Source organism: Myotis myotis, unplaced genomic scaffold (assembly GCF_014108235.1).
Source record: "Myotis myotis isolate mMyoMyo1 unplaced genomic scaffold, mMyoMyo1.p scaffold_m19_p_12, whole genome shotgun sequence".
NCBI lineage: Eukaryota > Metazoa > Chordata > Mammalia > Chiroptera > Vespertilionidae > Myotis > Myotis myotis.
This window is the reverse complement of record NW_023416316.1, coordinates 26,933,405-26,953,682: the sequence shown is the minus strand read 5'-3', so window position 1 is coordinate 26,953,682 and position 20,278 is coordinate 26,933,405. Positions and strand designations below refer to the sequence as shown.

Below are 20,278 nucleotides of genomic sequence, written 5' to 3'. Positions count from 1 at the left end.
ATGTGTCTGGGCCCCCAGAGCCTCGCTCAGCACTGGAGCTCAGAGGAAGTGGGAGCTTGTAAATTCACTTCTCAGTGCAGGCCTTTTAAGAGGAGCCAGCTGGGTTTCCAGCAGCCTGTGTGCCACTCAGCCCCAGTCTGCACTGGTTTTTACAGCCTGTAGTTCTTACTGCCCGTAGGGAATTCTTTCCCCAGCTCTGGAACCCTGGGCTGGGGTCTGGTGTGGGGCTGGGACCCCTCACTCCTCTGGGCTGCCTCCGTAGAGGCGATCTCCCTCCCCATTAAAAAACCGGCACATCTGGGTGCCGGACCAACCCTTTCTGTGCCTCCGCACCTCCTACCAGTCTCAATGTGCTTTCTCTACTTCTCTTGTAATACGTCCACTCGGCCAGCTTTCCCGTGGTTCTGGGTGGTAGTTGTTCTGTATTTCAGTTGTAATTTTGATGTGGTTGTGGGAGGCAGCGAGTACAGGTGTTTACCTATGTTGCCATCTTGGTTCTCTCTCCTTAACCATTTATTTAATCCTCACCTGAGAATATGTTTATTGATTTTAGAGAGAGATGAAGGGAGGGAAAGAGAGAGAAACATTGACATGAAAAAGTGATTGGTTGCCTCCTGTACACACCCCGACCAGGGATCAAATCTGCAACCTAGGTATGTGCCCTGATTGGGAATTGAACCCAAAACCTTTTAGTGTACGAGACGACACTCTAATCAACTGAGCTACCCAGCTGGGCTTTTCTTGTCCATTTTAGTTTGATTTTCTATCCTTTTTTTGCTCTTTTTACCTCTTAAAATTTTCCTAAGGCTCAAAGGAGGGTGGGAGCTGTGACTTAGCCAACAGTGCTGTCATTATTGACAAAGACCAAATTTCACTTGTATAAGTAGTTAGTGCTTAGGACTCATGGGACACCTGGATATCTTATATAAAGGTTAAGCTCCTTTCTGGGATTTTGAGATTTGTAGAGCTGTTTGTGCTGGCAGGCTCATTTCTGCCCTCTATATTTGAAAAATCAATCGTTGAACTTTATTAAGGTTTCTGTATATAGAGAGGACTTTGCAGAGCAGCTTATCACATTTGCAGATTATCAGTAGTAAATTTTAAGACTTGTTTTGACATCCTCATGTGTGTTTACATAACCCTCATATGTAATAAACCTTCAGTAGCATTGTAGAATTATCTTTCAGAATCAGAGACCTGCAGATTCCTCCTCCTTTTCCTTATTGTGCCTAATCCAGCCCAGTCAATTGGAAATTATCTATAATAATAAAAGCGTAATATGCTAATTATTGGACAGTCGAACGACCTTCTGGACAAAGCCATGGTGGCGGGGCCCAAGGCAAAGGCGGTTAGGGGTAATCAGGCAGGCAGGCAGAGGGGTTAGGGGTGATGAGGCAGGCAGGCAGGCAGGCAAGCAAGTGGTTAGGAGCCAGCTGTCCTGGATTGTGAGAGGGTGTAGGCTGGGCTGAGGGACCCCTCCCCACCCATGCACAAATTTCATGCACCGGGCCTCTAGTTTTCTATAAAGCATTAGAGTCCAGTATTAAAAGAGAGTGCACTGAATTGGATGTCAGGTGGCCTAGGTGACTTTGGATAAGTATTCCTTTCTGGGCTTTAGGTCCCCTGTCTGTAGAATAAGCAGGTTTAATTGGATGATCTGTGAAGATTCTGTAATTCTATTATGTGTACTGCCATTCTCAAATATGTTCTAAATTTTCTTTTTGGAATTATTTATTATTTTCTCCCTCTCAGGCAGATGTTTGGAGCATGGGCATACTCTTATATGTACTTATGTGTGGCTTTCTACCATTTGATGATGATAATGTTATGGTTTTGTACAAGAAGATTATGGTGAGTACTCCAAGGTATAAATTTCATTGTAAAAGTTTTCTATACTGCATATTAAATACTTCTACTTGTGAAAGTACAAAAACAGGCAAAAGTAATGTATGCTGTTAGAAGTCAAGGTAATGGAGGTGAAAGTGCCTGGAAGAGGGGCATGGGGCTTCGGTTCTGCCTTGATCTGGGTGCTGGTTATACTTGTGTATTCAGTTTTTGAAAATTTATCAAAGTATACCCGAATATGTACTTTTCTATATATTTATTATAGTTCTTCAATAAAAAGCTTAACAAAACAAAAAATTAAGGGAAAGTAAACATGTAAGATGATTTTCCTGGTAAGAGTTTTTGTTTTGTATCCTGAAATGATACTTTAGTTAGTTGCTGTGTTAAAATAAAATTTTCCTATAAAATAAGAAAAACTTTCTTTTTGAAGGTAAAATATTTGGTTATAAGGGATAATAAAACCAAGCTTTGTTAAATCATACGTGCTAGAGATAGAAAGTAGATTTGTGGTTATGGGGTTGGGGGAAAGGTGGAGTGGCAGTGGGGAGTGAATGCTGATGAGTATGGGATTTCTCTTTGGGGTGATGATAACATTCTGTCTGGAATTAGTTATGATGGTTGCACAACTTTGTGAATGTACTAAAAACCACTGACTTGTATACTTAAAAGGGTGGATTTTATGTTGAGTGAATTATACCATTCAATTAAAAAAATTTCCCTAACTGGTTTCCTCAGTGGATAGAGCATCGACCTGCGGACTGAAGGGTCTCAAGTTTGATTCCGGTCAAGGGCACGTGCCCAGGTTGCGGGCTCAATCCCCAGTAGGGGCGTGCAGGAGGCAGCTGATCAGTGATTCTCTGTCATCTCTGATGTGTCTATCTCTCTCTTCCTCTCCCTTCCTGTCTGAAATCAATAAAAATATATTTTAAAAAACCACCCCAAAATCAGATATAGCAAGGAAAATGGTAAAAGTCTTTTTAAAGAGTTAATATTTAAAATGCTTTTTAATGCCCGGCCAGCATGGCTCAGTGGTTGAGCGTCAACCTATGAACCAGGAGGTCATGGTTCCATTCCCAGTTCTATCCCTGGAGGGATAGAAACATCAATGATGAGAGAGAATCATTCATTGGTTGCCTCCTGCATGCCCCTACTGGGGATTGAGCCCTTAACCTGCGCATGTGCCCTGACTGGGAATTGAACTGTGACATCCTGGTTCATAGGTCGACGCTAAACCACTGAACCACGCCAGCTGGGCAAAGAGTTAATATTTAAGGCAAGCTAGCAAAAGAAGATAGGCAAAGGTGAAGAAAGGGCACCATACTGAGTCTGTAGCAAACCAGGGTCAGACCAGCAGAGCAGTGTCTCTGAGTGTGTCTTGAATTCAGTTCTGTTGAACAAATGTTTCCTGAAGGTCTTCTTTGTGTGAGATGCTGAAAGGTTGTGAACAAAGATCTATGAAACTTGATCATTGTTCACCAGGACTTGCTTTCTTGTTGGAGACAGAGCCAAGGCTATCTATCTCAAAAGGGCAAGAGGTCAGGGATGCCATATTATAACAGGGATAAATGAAGGTAATACAGGAGTCGGCATGGGATTTGAAAGGAAGTGAGGTTTGAGCAGGGCTTTAAAAGAAGGGTAAAAGTGTTTCCGAAACGGATGTGGGACAGAGCATGCCTGGTGGAGTAGACATAGAGACATTAGATGGGAGAAGCATTAAGAGAAACGGTGAGAGGTTTACTGGTATGTGGCTGGACTATTGAGTTTGTAACACCATTTAGGTAGGACACCACCTAAATCAACTGTCATTTCTGGGAAGGTGCACAAGTTGAGAGTCCCAGGAAGCCCATTGCGTATGTGATAGAAGTCTAAGGACACTAAGTTCAGTCTTCAATTTTAAAATTTATTTGACTATGTAGTTTTCCCTATATCCCACCCTGGGAATTGCAGTAAAAAATTTCTAATATTCATGTAACCGTCATGATCATAGTCACTAGTGTTAACCTAAAAATAAAAGGCCAAAGTGAAAGGTAACAAGCATTTATTTGAGATAAAAAAAAGAAGTTATTTGGGAAGCACTGATTCAGGCAGAAACCCAAATAGTGTTCTGATTATGAGGCAAAGGAAAGGGGTATTTATGAGAAAGGTAAGGGGAACAATTACATCAGTAGAAGAAAGCATTTCTTTTGGTGCAGATAGCTAACATAGTGGCACTAATTCAAAACATGTTTTTAATTTTAAGCCTGGTAGTCATCAGTCCAGTAGTTATAATATCTGCTTTCTTGTTATACTTGCAAATATAACTGATGTGATTTGCTGATGGATGGGATGAGGGGAGTAACCTGAGCAACTAGGAAGTTGGAGCTGCTATCATCTGGGATGGGAAAGACTCCTGGTAGAGCAGGGGTGATCAGGAATTCAGAATTGGACATAATGTGTCCCTTTTGTCTAATTTTTCAAATTTATTGGCATGAGGTTATCTACCTAGTGACAGTTCATACCAGATTTTATGTATTTTTTTCAGATTAGTATATATATGGAATCATATTTTATCTCCTTATACCACTCCTTCCTTACTGAAATTGAACTACATTATATCCATGGTTTTCCTCATTTACTGACTGAAATCCAAACTTTGCTGCTTTTTTTTAACCTATCCAGACCTAAACTTCTGTGCTGTTCATTTGCCTTCATTTGCTGTTACTGCAAGTTCGTTCACATTCATATGGCAGCCATGGAATTAATGCTTTTAATTATAAATTTATTGTTTCACCAATACAAGGTGAATGTACTAACATGCAAACTTCAGTATCCTCTACTTTTATTTTTTATTTGAGTGTACTACTGGATCCTGTATTAATCCTCTGGGAGGAGGAGAATTACCTTAAGATAATATAAAAGTGTTACATCCTAATAGATATTGATATTTTTGGTAAATCAAGTACTTCTGCAGTGGATTGAATATGGTACAAAATGTCTAATTCTTGTTCAGTGGAGATTTAGCCTTCCTAATTAATATTATTTACTAATACTGTATATTCTTTGTTTCTCCTCTGAATTTCATTTTTTAGTTTTTCATGTGTTTGCAAGTTGAAAATTGATTCAAATTAGGACTTTTATGTATTATTGTGGAATTTAATTTCACACATTATAGATTTTGAAATTTATTGTAATCTTGGCTCAGAACTATTGTTCCGAGTCGCAGTGTAATAGTCTGCTGGTTGAATCTAATTAAGGTGTCGTATCACTTGCATGCAGTATGTATTTTTGCCTAGAATGTTCTAAAATTCCTCACTGGGGAATAACACTTCCCTCAGTTCTTGGTTTGATTTAAATACCTAGCAATATTTGACTCTTGTTTAAGAGGCAGACTTTGTTTACTGTTTGCATTTGTTGACTATTTTAACCAAAATGCTCAACTGCAATTTCCAGCATGATTACTAATAGATTATTAATCTTAGTAATGTCACCTATATTCATTTGCCATCACTACATTCAAAGACAAGCATGACTGTACTCTAGTTCTGGGTACACAAATATTAGGGGAGTATAAATAATTCAGTAAATGAAAGTTGAATAGCTTGAAAGTAAAATAGCTTTCTAACAAGTAAAATTTATAATTTTAAAGAAAATGAGCAAATTATCTCTTAATGAGATTATATTTTATAATTATAGAGCTGACTACAGTGCTGTGATTATGTATGTGTTGGAGCAATTGCCTACTTTCTTAGCACCATGTGAAAAATGAACAATTTCAAGCCCATTAGAATTCCCAGGATTATTTTATTAGCCCACAGATCTTTTTTCCTCTCCCACTTGGGTTTTCTCTGCATTACCTGTTTCTTGCTCTCTTTTTCAAGGTAATCATCCCTTAAATAAACAAAAATTTTCCTAAGACTGAGCTTAAGCCAGGGTGGAGGGGCACAGCCAAGGCTGTCACAGGGCCTTTTTTAGAGTTACTCTTCCCTAGCACAGTTGTTCCTGTCAAGATCTTTTCTGTCTGATCCTTAGATATATGCTTTCAGTATTTAAATGAGGAGCCTTTCTTCCTGGCTACCCTTAGGCTTCCTTAGACCTTCCAGCACAGTACAGTAGAAAAAGTACTGTATCTCTCTTCTAGTCCTATCTATATATACCCCTTTTTCCTCTATAACAATCTTTCTCAGCTTTGACACTATTGACACTTTATTTTATTTTATTTTAATTTTATTTTCAGTCCTCACCCAGGACATGTTTTTATTGGTTTTTACAGAGAGAGTGAGGGAGAAGATAAGGGAGGGAGGGAGGAAGAGAGAGAAACATCGATGTGAGAGAGAAACATTGATGTGAGAGTGAAACATTGATTGGTTGCCTCCTATATGCTTCCCGACCAGGGATCCAACCTGTAAAACCTTTTGGTGTACGGGACGACACTCCAGCCAACTGAGCCATCTGGCCAGGGCACTATTGACATTTTGGACTAGATAATTCTTTGTTGTGGGAGCTGTCCTGCATATTGTAGGATGTTTAGCAGCATCCCTGGCTTCCACCCACTCTGCCCATAGTAGCCCCAAGTCATGACAATCAAAAATGTCTCCAGACACTGCCTGATGTTCTCTGGAGGACAAAAGCACATCCCCAGTTGAGAACCATTGCATTATAATACTGAACAAGCATTTGCTATCCTTGACTGAGATGTAGTTTCCTCATCTGTGCAATGTGGTTAATAATCCCTGCCTACTGCACAGGATAAAAACATTTGTACAAATGCCCTGTGTGTTTTAAAGTACTGTGTACAAATAAGTTGTTGGATTAAGCTGGCAGCAGAACTCAGCTCTGGACTTTATTTCTGCCAGTATTTCAGTGCAGAGTCTGAGCTGAGCATGTCAGTCATGGGGATGGGTCACCGGCCTTATGACTTGTGGAAGGTACTCTACTGAGTCTTTATTCAGTTAATTTTGTCTTTCATTAATTTGGGGGGCCCTGTGAAGTTTGCCGTATCAGACTATATTCCTTAGTTCCCAAAGGTACCGTAAACAATTCTGCGCTGAATGTTCCTATCCATAAGTTTTTGCATACCGCATTATTTGTTGAGGATAAATTGCTAGGAGTGAAATTGCTGGATCAAGGACATGCAATTTTGAATGTGTTTTATACATATGTATTTCCAAATTACTCTTCATAAAAGTTTATATCCTCTAGTTGTATATATAGCCACTCTTGTCCCTGAACTCTTACTGAGTGATTTTTTTTAAAAGTTTGTAAGTTTAATAGAGAACAGATGGCATCATATTTTTGTTTAAATTAATTATTTTCATTACTAGATTAGTTTACCATTTCACGTTTATTGGCCATTTACAAGTTCTTGTTTTGGGCATTACCTGTGACTATTCTTTGCCCATTTTCTTTTGAAATGCATACCTTTTTATCCCATTCCTTCATTTATTATGGAGCACCTTTTATATGCTAGGGCCAGACAGTCTATGGACAGCACAGACAAAATCCCTGTGATTAAAGAGCTTATATTCTAATGTAGTGAGGTGGAAAAGAAGTAAATATATCATTTGACAAGTGGGGATGGGACTATAAAGAAAAGTAGGCATGAAAAGGAGGTAGATAATGATGGGGTAGAGGAGGGAAGGGATGCTGTTTATAAAGGTGGTCAGAGGAGCCCTCACTGATAACAATGAATTTAAGTGGAGATTTGAAGAAGATTAAGGCACAGTCACTGTAGATATTGGGGAAAGTATTATAGGCGGAGGGAACATAGTGCAAAGGCCCGAAGGCAGGACTGTTTATGAGTGAGGGGGACAGTTAGGAGGTGAATTTGAGAGGCAACAAGGAGTGGGGGAGTGGGCTGGATGGGGAAATACAAACCAGGCAGGGCCTTAGAGCCAGAGTAAGGAATTTGGATTTCATTCTGAGCAAGATGGGGAGATAGTAGAGAGTTTGGAGTAATGAAGTGACATGACCAGACTCTGTATGTATTTTTCAAGATCTATTTGGCTTTATTAAGTAATTCATGGATTGGGCAGCATCTCATCTAGCAACTAGAAGGGTACGCCCAGGTCAGATGTTTTAAAAGAACATTGGTGGTGGTAGTGGAGACTAGACTGGGAGGGACAGTGGTGAAATCTGGAAGACCAGTTAGGGGCCCCTTGCAGCATGCCTGGTGAGAATTTAGTGATGTGGAGGCAGTGACAGGTGATTCTGGATATACTTTGAACATAGAAGCAGTAGATTTTGCTGATGAGTTGGATGTGAAGTGTGAGAGAAAGAGGAGCTAAAGATGATGCCAAGTGTTTGGCCTGAGCACCTGGTAATGTAGTTGCCATTTGCTGAGATGGGGGAGTAGGGGTATGTGGGAAAAACAGGTTTGGTGGTGGTGAAATCTTAATGATTTGTGAGAGTTTTTTAATCTGATGAAATATATTAATCTTTTGTCATTTAGGTAGAAATGGTTTCCCCCACCCCCGATTTGCTGTTAATTAACCTTGTTAGTGGTGTTTCACTGTATAGAAATGCCAGTTTTTTATTTTGTCATAGTTTTTGGTTTTGCTGTCATGTCTAGAAAAACTCTAAAAATAATCACCCATGCTTTCTTTATATACTCTTATTGTCCTGTATTTGCATACTCTTTATATACTCTTATGGTCCTCTTTAATCTGGGTGGAATTAATTTTGGTATAGACTGTGAATTACAGTTCAATCTTAATTTTGCTCAAATAATTAACCTGTTATCCTGGCAGCATTAAATAATTTGTTCTCTGCTAAGAGAAATGATTATATCATTTCCTCTGAATTGGGGTGTGTGGCAGGTTGTTTAGAAATATTCTGTTACGTGTTAGTGTTTCTCAAGCCCCTGGTCTTATTTTCAGTTGATGACTGGGTGATTATAGGTTCTGAGTATACTAGATTATAAACATTTGTCTTCTGAGACTCTTCCATTCCCAAAAGAGGTACTTGCTTTAAAAGTTGGCTTTCATCGGTTTCCCTCATTGACTATAAATTCTGCCTTGTGGATGATATGTGACCTGTTTTTAACCACAGCCTATGTCCTGCCACCAAATATGCCTTTTCTAAAAATTATCTCATTTTGTCAACTGATAATTGTTCCTAGATTGTAAACTAAAATTTGCTTCAGCAACACAAAATTGAGTACAGTGCATATTACAGATTCCAAAGCCCTATAACCTTTATGTTTTCCACTTTTACGGTCTCTGTACTCTAGTCCTTCTCTGATATGTGGATTATTTAGAGGTGATAATAGTATTTAATTTGCTGGATTTTTTTTTTCTTTAAGGCAAGAAATGGATTTCTTTTTTTAAAATATATTTTTATTCCGTAACCAGTTTGGTTCAGTGGATAGATAGAGTGTCGGCCTGCGGACTGAAGGGTCCCAGGTTCGATTCTGGTCAAGGGCATGTACCTTGGTTGCGGGCACATCCCCAGTAGGGGGTGTGCAGGAGGCAGCTGATGGATGTTTCTTTCTCATCGATGTTTCTAACTCTCTATCCTTCTTCCTTCCTCTCTGTAAAAAAATTAATAAAATATATATATTTAAAAAAATATATATATTTTTTATTGATTTCAAAGAGGGAGAGGGAGAGAGAGATAGAAACATCAATGATGAGAGAGGATCAGTGATCGGCTGTCTCCTGCATGCCCCACACGTGGGATCGAGCCCACAACCCAGTCATGTGCCCTTGACCGCGAATCGAACCTGGGACCTTTCAGTCCTCAGGCCGATGCTCTATCCACTGAGCCAAGCCAGCTAGGGCAAGAAGTGGATTTCTTATGTTAATAATGTTTATAAAATTTTATAGTTGGGTGAAGTCTTCAAGCTTGTTTACCTTAGAAATTTGTGTCAAGGCTGATTGAACCTTTCTTAAATGTTTTCTTTTTTTTTTTGCAGAAAGGGAAATATGAGGTTCCTAAGTGGCTCTCTCCCAGTAGCATTCTGCTTCTTCAACAAATGCTACAGGTAAACTTTGTTGCTTAGTATTTTTAAATAATAGAAGTCTATTGGAATGGTTTGACTCAACTGTAATATGTCTGTGGTGCTAATACTATACTTGGAGGACAGCAAATTTAACTGTTAGCTTAAAAATTGCATTTATTATGTCTACCGTACAAACATTCTCTACTAGATGCTTTCTTAATTCTGTTGCAAATGCATTTTTTAGACCTCTGTTGCATGTCTTTGCTGATGTGGTTTTTCCTCCTTTTTCTTGAGCATTGTCTGTTTTCTGTAACCAACTCTTGCTCCACTCTCTTCTGTTTCCTTGCCCCCCACTCTTGTACATTAGGTATGTAGTAGATACTTAATATAAGCTTGAGTGAGCTGATGTACAGTTGGGTGGACCCCATGGTCTACTTAGTGTAGTGGTTCTCAAATGTTAGCGTGTGTCGCAACTGTCAGATGGGCTTGTTAAAACACCTATCGCTGGGCACCACCCTGAGGGTGTCTGATTCAATAGATCTGGGGCAAGACTAAGAATTTGTACTTCTTACAAGCTCCCAGCTGACACCGAGGCTGCTGGGACACACTTTGAGAACCACTGATTTATAAAAATGGCCTCTGAGTGAAAGTCAGGAATGCTGAGGTCTAAGTATCCACCCTCCCAATAATATGCATGCCACCTACGCTAGTTCTGATCTATAAAAGGGCGATTCTGGGCCTGGCCTCTCTGCTGTGTATTGTTATGACGATAACATGAGATTAATAGGAAACACTTGGAAAATATGAATACCTTATTAGTGCAGTTTTTTTTATTATTATTATGTATTCAGAATATCTCCCAGCTTTGCCATCTATTAAGTGCCTTCTCTACTTTTTATTCAAAATTTACCTCAGGCTCACTCACCTTGATTAAGTAGGGCCAGACCACCAAATCTCTATAACGAGATTGAAAACACCTCGTCCTTTCTTTTAAACGCCAAAAAACTTAATCTTTGTTGATTAATTTTCCTCTCCTCATATTTGAAAATTACAAATGGAAAAGAAAGGTGTGCTTTTCAACTTGTTCTATGTGATTGTAAGCTCCTCGGGAGGTAGAGATTGCATATTCAGTATGAATGCCCTGCATTGTGGCTGCTTGAATATTAAATTGGTGAATACTTCCTGTGAATAGGTTTTCCAGCAAAAGACTATTACATCATACAATAGATTGGCTGAACTTCATGAATAATGTCCATACCAATGAAGTTCGTGTTTGTTAAACATTTATCTCCTAAGCCTATGTTGGTTGCTATAGTTTTCTTGCTTCTATTGCCTTTCTAAAAGAATTTATTCCAAGGCCATTTTAAGGTCTTTGACAGCATTTTTGTGATGATAAAGTTTACATCTGTTCTGATGAATTTTGAGTTCTCAGGAGGAAAAGAGTTGTTCTATGTCCTTCGTTTGGAATGCTAATCTCTAGCTACTTCTCCATGGCCACTAGGTGGACCCAAAGAAACGGATTTCTGTGAAAAATCTATTGAACCATCCCTGGATCATGCAAGATTACAACTGTCCTGTTGAATGGCAAAGCAAGAATCCTGTAAGTAAAATGAAATCCAGTAGAAATTAAAAAAAAAAATTGTGTAAATTCAGAATCTGCAATGATGTAGTCTAAATATAAAAGAAAGTGTCCTTAATAGAATTATTTGTCAGATTGGCGTTTGGGAGACTTGCAACCTGATTATGTACATTAGCCTGTTTCTCTCTAGGAGAGTGGTTATTAACCCAGACTGCATGAGAATCACTGGAACCTTTAAAACGATGCCTTTGCCCCATCTCAGAACAATCTATGGATATTGTTAAAGCTCCCAGGTATTTCTCATGTATAGTCAGGATTGTGACCAGTGCTCTGGGAATCACGGGAAAGTTATTTAACATTATCAAAGCTATTTATTTGTCTGTAAAAAAGTAGGTTAAACCAGTTCTGTCTACTTTCCAGAGTACTTATGAGCATATCCTAGTAGTCCTTTATGCTCTTAATATTTATTTACTGATTTATTTAAAAATAGTAAATCTATTACATTTTATCACAAATACATATTTTTATGAAAAATAACAAAAATAAATTTAGTAAGAAGAGTAGCATTGTACATTTTTGAAAATTTCTTTAAAGTCTAGCTTAATAGAAGACACTGGGATCTGATGTGCATTTCTGACCGCTCATTGGCTAAGCTTGTGGTACTTGCGATGTTCTTGGTAACTTGGGTAATAAAAATCCAAGAAGGTGATCTAGGGTTTTTCCACCTCACTCCTGGAGAAAAAAACAGAGGTCCGCTGCTGGAGGGGCTAAGAAATGTCATATCCTGCCCTCGCCGGTTTACTCAGTGGATAGAGCCTCGGCCTACAGACCGCAGGGTCCCGGTTGGATTCAGATCAAGGGCACGTACCTAGGTTGCAGGCTCCTAGTTGTTTGTTTTTTTAAACTTTATTTTTATGGTTGATGCTATTGCAGGTGTCTTTATTTTTTCCCACCTTTGCCTACCTCCGCCCTGAGCCCCCCACCCCCTTCCCTCTGGCCATCACCACATTGTTGTCTGTATCTATGATACATATACTAGAGGCCAGGTACATGAAAATTCTTGCACTTGGTGGGGTGGGTCCCTCAGCCAGGCCTGCCCCCTCTCACAGTCCGGTAGCCCTCAGGGGATGTCCTACTGACAGCTTAGGCCCGTTCCTTGTGGGGAATGGGCCTAAGCCACAGTCTGGCCTCCCTCTGAGGTAGGCGACCAGAATGATCAGGGGAAGGCGCCACCCCCATCACCCTGCTGCTACTGCCACTGCCGGCCGCCACGGCTGCCACCCCTCGGCCCTCGCAGCCACTGCAGTGTCTTCATCAACAGGGATTCCAGTCCCTTCACCACGAATAAATAAATGACAACTTTCTTTAGACATTTTCAAGATGTCTCTTTACAGGATATGACATTTCTTTCTTTATTTTTTACCCTCACCTGAGGATATGTTTCCATTGATTTTTAGAGAGTGTGGAAGAGAGAGGGAAAGACAGAGAGAAACTTCAATGTGAGAGGGACACATTGATTGGTTGCCTCCTACATGAGCCCTGACCTGGGCCCGGGCCAGGGAGGAGCCTGCAACCTAGGTACGTGCCCTTGATCTGAATCCAACCGGGACCCTGCGGTCTGTAGGCCGAGGCTCTATCCACTGAGTAAACCGGCGAGGGCAGGATATGACATTTCTTAGCCCCTCCAGCAGCGGACCTCTGTTTTTTTCTCCAGGAGTGAGGTGGTAAAACCCTAGATCACCTTGGATTTTTATTAACCAAGTTACCAAGAATGCTGCAAGTACCAAAAGTTTAGCCAATGAGTGGTCAGAAAAGGTGTTTCCTGTGCAGCTCACGTGCAGAGGTGGGATTTCTGGCACGCCGTGGCTGCTGGCCCTGTCCGGCCCTCACAGCCACTGTGGCTGGCTGCCGGGCCTTCTCTGGCCCTTGCAGCCACTGCTGCTTTGTCCGGAAGGACTCCAGAAGACATCCAGTCTAATTAGCATATTACCCTTTTATTAGTATGGATGTTCTTTGGCTAATCTCTTAACATTCTTTTCATCCAGTCCGAACCACCCCCTTTCCCTCTGACAGCTGTATCCATGCCTCTGTTTCTATTTTGTTCAACAGTATATTTTGTTCATTAGATTCCACTTATAAGTGAGATCATATGGTATTTGCCTTTCTCTTATTCAGATTTGATTGAAGCATGTGAAAAAAATGTAGCCTCACGTAGAAATGTAGAAGGAAAATGGAGAAGTATTTTAATAGCTTTTTCAGACAATTTGGGATAGTCTTTGGTATTTCATTAAAACTTGACAAGTGGTAGTTTCTTAAAGGTTAGTTGCATGTGGAATCTGATGCCACATCACTGATCTTTTTGTACTCTTAAATTAAATATCCTGGTTTGTCCATTGGATCTTTTCCCCATGTAACATTATGCATTGGTCATTTGGAAAATATCGGTTTACTTAGTTATGCAGATCTTCCAAATGTTAACACCTTTCATTATACAATATTAAAAAGCACAAATTTCTTAAAGTTGTTATTGATCTCATCAGAAAAGTCTTTAATAATTGGAAAGCTGTCAAGCTCATGGTGGCAGATGTAAATTTCCCAAAAAGTTTTGCTTAAAAACCCAAATTAATGGCAACAAATACTTGTCAGTTGTTTTCCTTGAAGTGACAAGTTCACTTTATTTTTGAGAAAATGTCTGCCAGATATCCAAGTCTAAATAAAATTAACAACTTTTACTGCTTTGTCAATGATATTCTAAATGAAACTGGGTTGTTGTTTTGTTTTGTTTTTTAACTGTGAGTGCACTACAAAGAATACAGTGTGTTAGTACAAAAAGTGCTATGCAAGTTTAAGCAGTCATTTAAATAATTATTCCTACATTAATGTGTAAATTTTTTTTTTTTTTTACAAATGGCAACTTGGTAAAATGTGAACATTACTAAAGGATATATATATATCCTAGGGGCCCGGTGCACGAAATTCGTGCAGTGTGTGTGTGTGTGTGTGTGTGTGTGTGTGGGGGGGAGTGTCCCTCAGCCCAGCCTGCCCCCTCTCACATACTGGGAGCCCTCAGGCGTTGACCCCCATCACCCTCCAATCGCAGGATCGGCCCCTTGCCCAGGCCTGATGTCAGGCCTGGGCAGGGGACCCTCATTTCCCCCCATCACTGGTTCTGCCCCCAGCCCAGGCCTGATGCCTCTGGCCCAGGCATCAGGCCTGGGCAGGGGACCCCCAGACCCCTCCAATTGCTGGCTCTGCCCCTTGCCCAGGCCTGATGCCTCGGCCAGAGGCGTAGACCCCCATCACCCTCCGATCGCCTGATCGGCCCCTTGCCCAGGCCTGACGCCTCCGCCAGAGGTGTCAGGCTTGGACAGGGGACCCCCATCTCCCCCCGATCACTGGCTCTGGCTCCCGCCCAGGCCGGAGGCCTCTGGCCCAGAATCATGCCTGGGCAGGGGACCCCCATCTCCCTCTGATCGCTTGCTCCACCCCCCGCCCAAGGCTGACGCCTCTGACCCAGGCTTCAGGCCTGGGCAAGGGGACCATCATATCCCCCCAATCCCCGGCTCTGCCCCCCACCCAGGCCTGATGCCTCTGGCCCAGGCATCAGGCCTGGGCAGGGGACCCCCAGCCCCCTTCGATTGCTGGCTCCGCCCCCCGCCCAAGCCTGATGCCTCGGCCAGAGGAGTTGACCCTCATCACCCTCCGATCACCAATCACTGGATTGGCCCCTTGACCAGGCCTGAGGCCTCAGGCAGAGGTGTCAGGCCTGGGCAGGGGACCCCCAGCTCCCCGCGGTTGCAGGCTCCGCCCCTGCCCAGGCCTAACGCCTCTGGCCTAGGCGTCCGGCCCGGGCAGCGGGGACCCGCAGCTGCAGCGGCCCCGCAATCGTGGGCTTTGCTTTAGGCTCAGGCAAGGGACCCCTAGCTCCCGGGACTGCCAGCTCCCATTGCTGGCTCCCATGCTGGCTCCACCCCTACTTCCTGCTATCACTGGCCAGGGCGGAAAAGGCACCTGATTCTCCGATCATGGCTGGGGGGCAGGGCAAAGTCCTTTGCCCTGCCCCCCAGCTCTTAGCTCCCCCCTGGGTTTCTGATCACTGTCAGTGGCAGGGGGCTTCTTCCTGCTTTCCCTTTCGCCTCCCTGCATTGTGCCTACGGATGCAAATTAACCGCCATCTTGTTGGCAGTTAACTGCCAATCTTAGTTGGCAGTTAATTTGCATATAGCCCTGATTAGCCAATGAAAAGGGTAGCGTCGTACGCCAATTACCATTTTTCTCTTTTATTAGTGTAGATAATTTATATATTAATCAACTATTGCTGTTTAAAAACCACCCCAAAATTTAGTGACTTAAAGCAATAATAATGTACAGTTCCGTGGATTAGCAGTTTGGGCTGACTCAGCCAGGCAGTTCTTGTGTGGGTCTTAACCTGGGGTTGCTCATGTGACTGCAGTCATCTGGTGACTCAGCTGTGGCTGTATGGTCTATGAGTCACTCAGAAGACCAGCGTATTATGTTCAGTCGGCTAGCCCAGGCTTCTTGATATGGTGGCTGGATTCCAAAAGAAGCAAGAAAGTGGACAAGCTCTACTACTCATTTTTCAAGCCTCTGCTTGTATCATGCTTACTAATGTCCCTTTCTCCAAAGCAAGCCACATGTCAAAGCCCAGAGCCACTGTGGAAGGTGTACCCTTCAAGATTGGAGAATTCTTATCCCCTATTGATAACTAAGGAAATTGAGAAATGAAAAATAACTAATAAATAAATGTAGTGAAAAGAGTGGCATTGCTTTACATTTTTGTAATTTTTTTCTAAATCTGGCTTTAATAGAAGACACTTGGATACTCATCTGCTTTTGCATTCAGTCTGTTTTGATTGAAGCATATGAAGAAAATGTAGCCTCACAGATATGTAGTTAGAAAAGTACTTTAATACTTTAAAGGAGAAGAATTTTAATAGCCTTTCAGGTAATTGGGGATGTTCTCTGAAAACCCACTAACACTTATGCAATGAAGTGGGATATGTGCATGTGTCAACAGAATAGCTTAGAGGTGCATCTCAGACATGCCACAGTGTAGACTTGGTAGAGCTGTGAGATATTTGCTTTCCAGAATAATCACACCAATAAATATAAATACTCTTCCCTATGGCCAACTGGTCTTGGAAAAATAGACAGTGCTTTTTTAAGTCCCTTCACATTACTCTGCACACTGTTTTGGTCACGCAGCCTTTCAGTTCATCCCTCCTGATTCTCCTATGACTGTCAACTCCTAATGTTTCTTTTCTCCATCTTCCCTTCGGTCCTCCATGACATTATTAGTATCTACTGAGCAAGTACAATTAGCTTTGCAACTTAGTTCTAACAGCTGTCAACATTGAGAGGCTAAGAACGGCGGAGTGTGCAGATGTCTGAGCAGAGCAGCAGGGACGTGCCCCTTGTGAAGTGGAGAGTAGGCGGTACAAATGCCTGTGTTCAGCCATCGGGGGTCATCATTTCTCCATGTGTGGGAGGACTTTGCCTGTCTTCCTGGCCAGGATTCTAATAGGATAGGATGCACTATGGTTTGCAATAGAACAGATGCCAAAATGAACAAAGTCTCTGATTTCCATAACAAAAATTATTTTAAATTGAGGTGCAGTATAATGTAAAATGCATAGCTTTGGGTATTCCAAAAGAGTTTATAATTTTTCTTACATCTTAGTATATTAATTACTAATATTAATTGAATATTTACTATATAGAGTAGTGTGCTAATATAGCAAGAACTCTCTGTATATTATACTACAGTATAGTATAGGTAGAGCCCTTAGGAGTATACCTTTAAGAGTCAAGTGCTAGTCTATGGGCTTTATGTTTTTAACTCTTGTAACTCATTTAACCCTCATACTATCCCTCTGAAGTAGCAACTTATTATTCCCATTTGGCAGATGAAGCAACATAGGTCAAGATCAAAGAACTAGTAAGCATAGACCCAAGATTTAAACCCAGACAAAAGAGCTCCAGAATGTAATGAATCACATAGGTCAACTAGTTCAACCTCAGGACCTATTCTCTTCAGATATTGGACTAGGCACTCCACACATGTTACATATGTCATCTCTTTTACAGATGATGAAACTGAGGCTCAGAGAGACATAGAAACATGCTCAAAGTCACACAGTTATTTAATGGTGTTACAATTAAAACCAAGGTCTATCTAATTCCAAAGCCTGTTATGTCAGGTTGTATTGACTCACAGTGGATAGGGATCACAGGGAGACATACCTTAGGGTGCAGGAGGGAGGTCCCATCATGCAAGGATCAGAATACTTGGATGATATCTATCCTTAAGCAAAGTAAAGTTTGTATTGAGGCTGTCTCACTTATTGTTAATATTGTGTTTTGCCAGTACCTTCAGCATAATGATCACTGTGCAACATCCATGGTAACATCATAAGGGCTTCTTGGATTGTGCTAACCCCAAACATATCTGGAGGAACAATATGCTACAATTCTGAGCCATTCTTTCTCCAGTCAATTGTACAGTCACTGATTTGGATCCCCAGGTGACTGTTCTTTGATGAAACTGCCAGTGTAGCTCCAGTGGTAGAGATGGAGTATATAGTCCCTTGGTTGCATAACAGAATTTTAGCAATTGATCCGATGATATTGGGGCTATGAAGGCTGGGGGAAAGCTCTTCTTCTTGAGTTATTGTCATCTGCTTATATCTTTAAAAATTATGGAGAATGTTTATTCTTACCCAAGAGTTTTACAAACTTGTGTTGCTTTTATATATTGGTGTTTGGTTTTATAAGGTAATTATGGTAATTTTAAAATTTCAAAACAAATGCAGGATGGGGCAAATGTAGGTTTATAGTTGTTTGTATAGAAAATAACACAATAATTAATAAATAATAATACAAGAATAAGCTCTGTTTTATGTACTCATAACTGTAAACCTACTTTAGCCCTGTATTTTATAATTTTTTATTAATAAACTTTATAATTTTTTTTTAGCTTATTCACCTTGATGAAGATTGTATAACGGAACTTTCTGTACATCATAAAAACAACAGGCAAACAATGGAGGATTTAATTTCATTGGTAAGAAATGCAGCATGAATTTGAGAGTAATACCATTTATTTCATTGCTCTTGATGTTATCACTATATTAAAAATAGGGTAGCATTGTCAGACCTATGATTTTATCATGGGTGTCGCTGTTGCACTTATTATTATTATTTTCAGAGAGAGGAAGGAGGGGAGAGAGACATCCATGTGAGAGAGAAACATTGATCAGGTGCCTCCCATCTGTGCCCTGACTGGGGATGGAACCTGCAACCTAGATATGTGCCCTGACCACTGCATCCTTTTGGTGGAGAGGACAATGTTCCAACCAACTGAGCCACCTGGCCAGGGCTATTGCACTTATTTTATATTCATGTATGATTTCTACTCAGCTCTTTCTTAATGTCTGCTGGACAGCCTTTTAAAAAATGATATTGGTTAAAGAGAATTATAGTGGGGAAAAATTAAGAAACCGAACAAACTAGTCCAGGGCATTGACAGAATTCTGATTCTGACTACTTTGAATTCTCTAACATGGAATTATGATTCCGCTGTAAAAATTAAGGTAAACACAAAACAGTTTCCTTCTTAGCTAAAAGCAACCCTGTAGCATCACATCACCCCTAAGCTTATTAACCAAATACTGTGAAATTATTATCATGATTTCTGGTGTTGGATCATTTTAGCTCTTTCAGATACTTAAATCCAGATTACGTATTTCCTAGAGGTAGAGCCACTCAGAGCTGTCTCTGAGTATAATATAAATGCTGGGCTGGGCTTGCACCCTAATTTTCTCTTGTTCATTCTATGTCTTTTCATCACCTATGCTTTGTATGTTTTTTTTTCTTTTTTCTGTTTTCTAACTTGCAAGGTAAAGGCCTTAAGAATTTTTTTTTTTTTAAACTAAACAAAACTTTGCTAAGGCACAGCTCTTTTAAGTGAGGAGGTGATAGAAAAAAAGGAATTCTTTTGAATGACGTAATAAGCAAAGGCTCTGGAGTATGTCTGGAAAACAGAATGATAATTTACTTTTTCGTGGAATGAAAAGGAATGGCAAGAATTGGGAACTGCTGCAAGATATGTAGGTCCTTAGTCTTTTACAATAAAATGTGAAGTTTTCATATAAGCAACTTAAAAAACTGCATGATTTTTTCTTTGGGATGATCTTTAATAGAAGTCTGTTTTTCAAATACATAAAATTTCTTTTTAAAGTTTTATTATAGAAAATCTCAAACACCTATAGAAGTGGAGAGAATAGTATAATAACAGTGATCGTCCATGTACTCATCATCCAGTTTCAACAGCTGTTAAAATTTTGCTAATTTCATCTATATCCCTCCCTCCCTCATTTGCACTTTGAGCTGGGTATTTCAAAGAAAATCCCACACAACATGTCATTTTATCCAGAAAAAATTTCGTATGAGATTTATAAAATTTTAAGATTTGGATCTTAAAAGTAACATACTCAGAATTTCAAGAATCATTGAAAAAAAGTCTTTAAAATAGTATCCTTTATGTGGTCTCTAAATACAATTTTGAAACTTAGAAGTGAAATGGAACTAGGAATTGTCTTCTTTACATCTGACACAGAAAACAGAATAGATAATATTATTCCTCACCTGAGGATATTTTTCCACTGACTTTTAGAGAGTGGCAGGGAGAGGGAGAGACAGAGAGAGAGAAACATTGATGTGGGGAAGACTACATCGATTGGTTGCCTCCCACACACACCCTGACCAGGGCCAGGGATCAAGCCTGCAACCAAGGTACATGCCCTTGACCAGAAATCGAACCCGGGACCCTTCAGTCGACGCTTTATCCACTGAGCCAAACCAGTGAGGGCCATAAGCACTCTTAAATTGCTTTTTTCATATATGTAGAAGTCAGA

The 20,278-nt window shown here is 40.6% G+C and overlaps 1 protein-coding gene across 5 annotated transcripts in view; it reads left to right on the top strand.

Annotated features, from left to right (window-relative positions):
• Nucleotides 1-20,278, top strand: part of MELK (maternal embryonic leucine zipper kinase) — a 66,152-nt gene that overhangs the window by 21,588 nt on the left and 24,286 nt on the right. For all 5 annotated transcript variants that reach the window (XM_036330369.1, XM_036330367.1, XM_036330366.1 and 2 more), the window contains 4 exons: nucleotides 1,753-1,851; nucleotides 9,737-9,805; nucleotides 11,265-11,363; nucleotides 18,340-18,426. In XM_036330369.1, coding sequence (XP_036186262.1) covers nucleotides 1,753-1,851; nucleotides 9,737-9,805; nucleotides 11,265-11,363; nucleotides 18,340-18,426 — 354 coding nt within the window. The remainder of the gene's footprint in view (nucleotides 1-1,752; nucleotides 1,852-9,736; nucleotides 9,806-11,264; nucleotides 11,364-18,339; nucleotides 18,427-20,278) is intronic.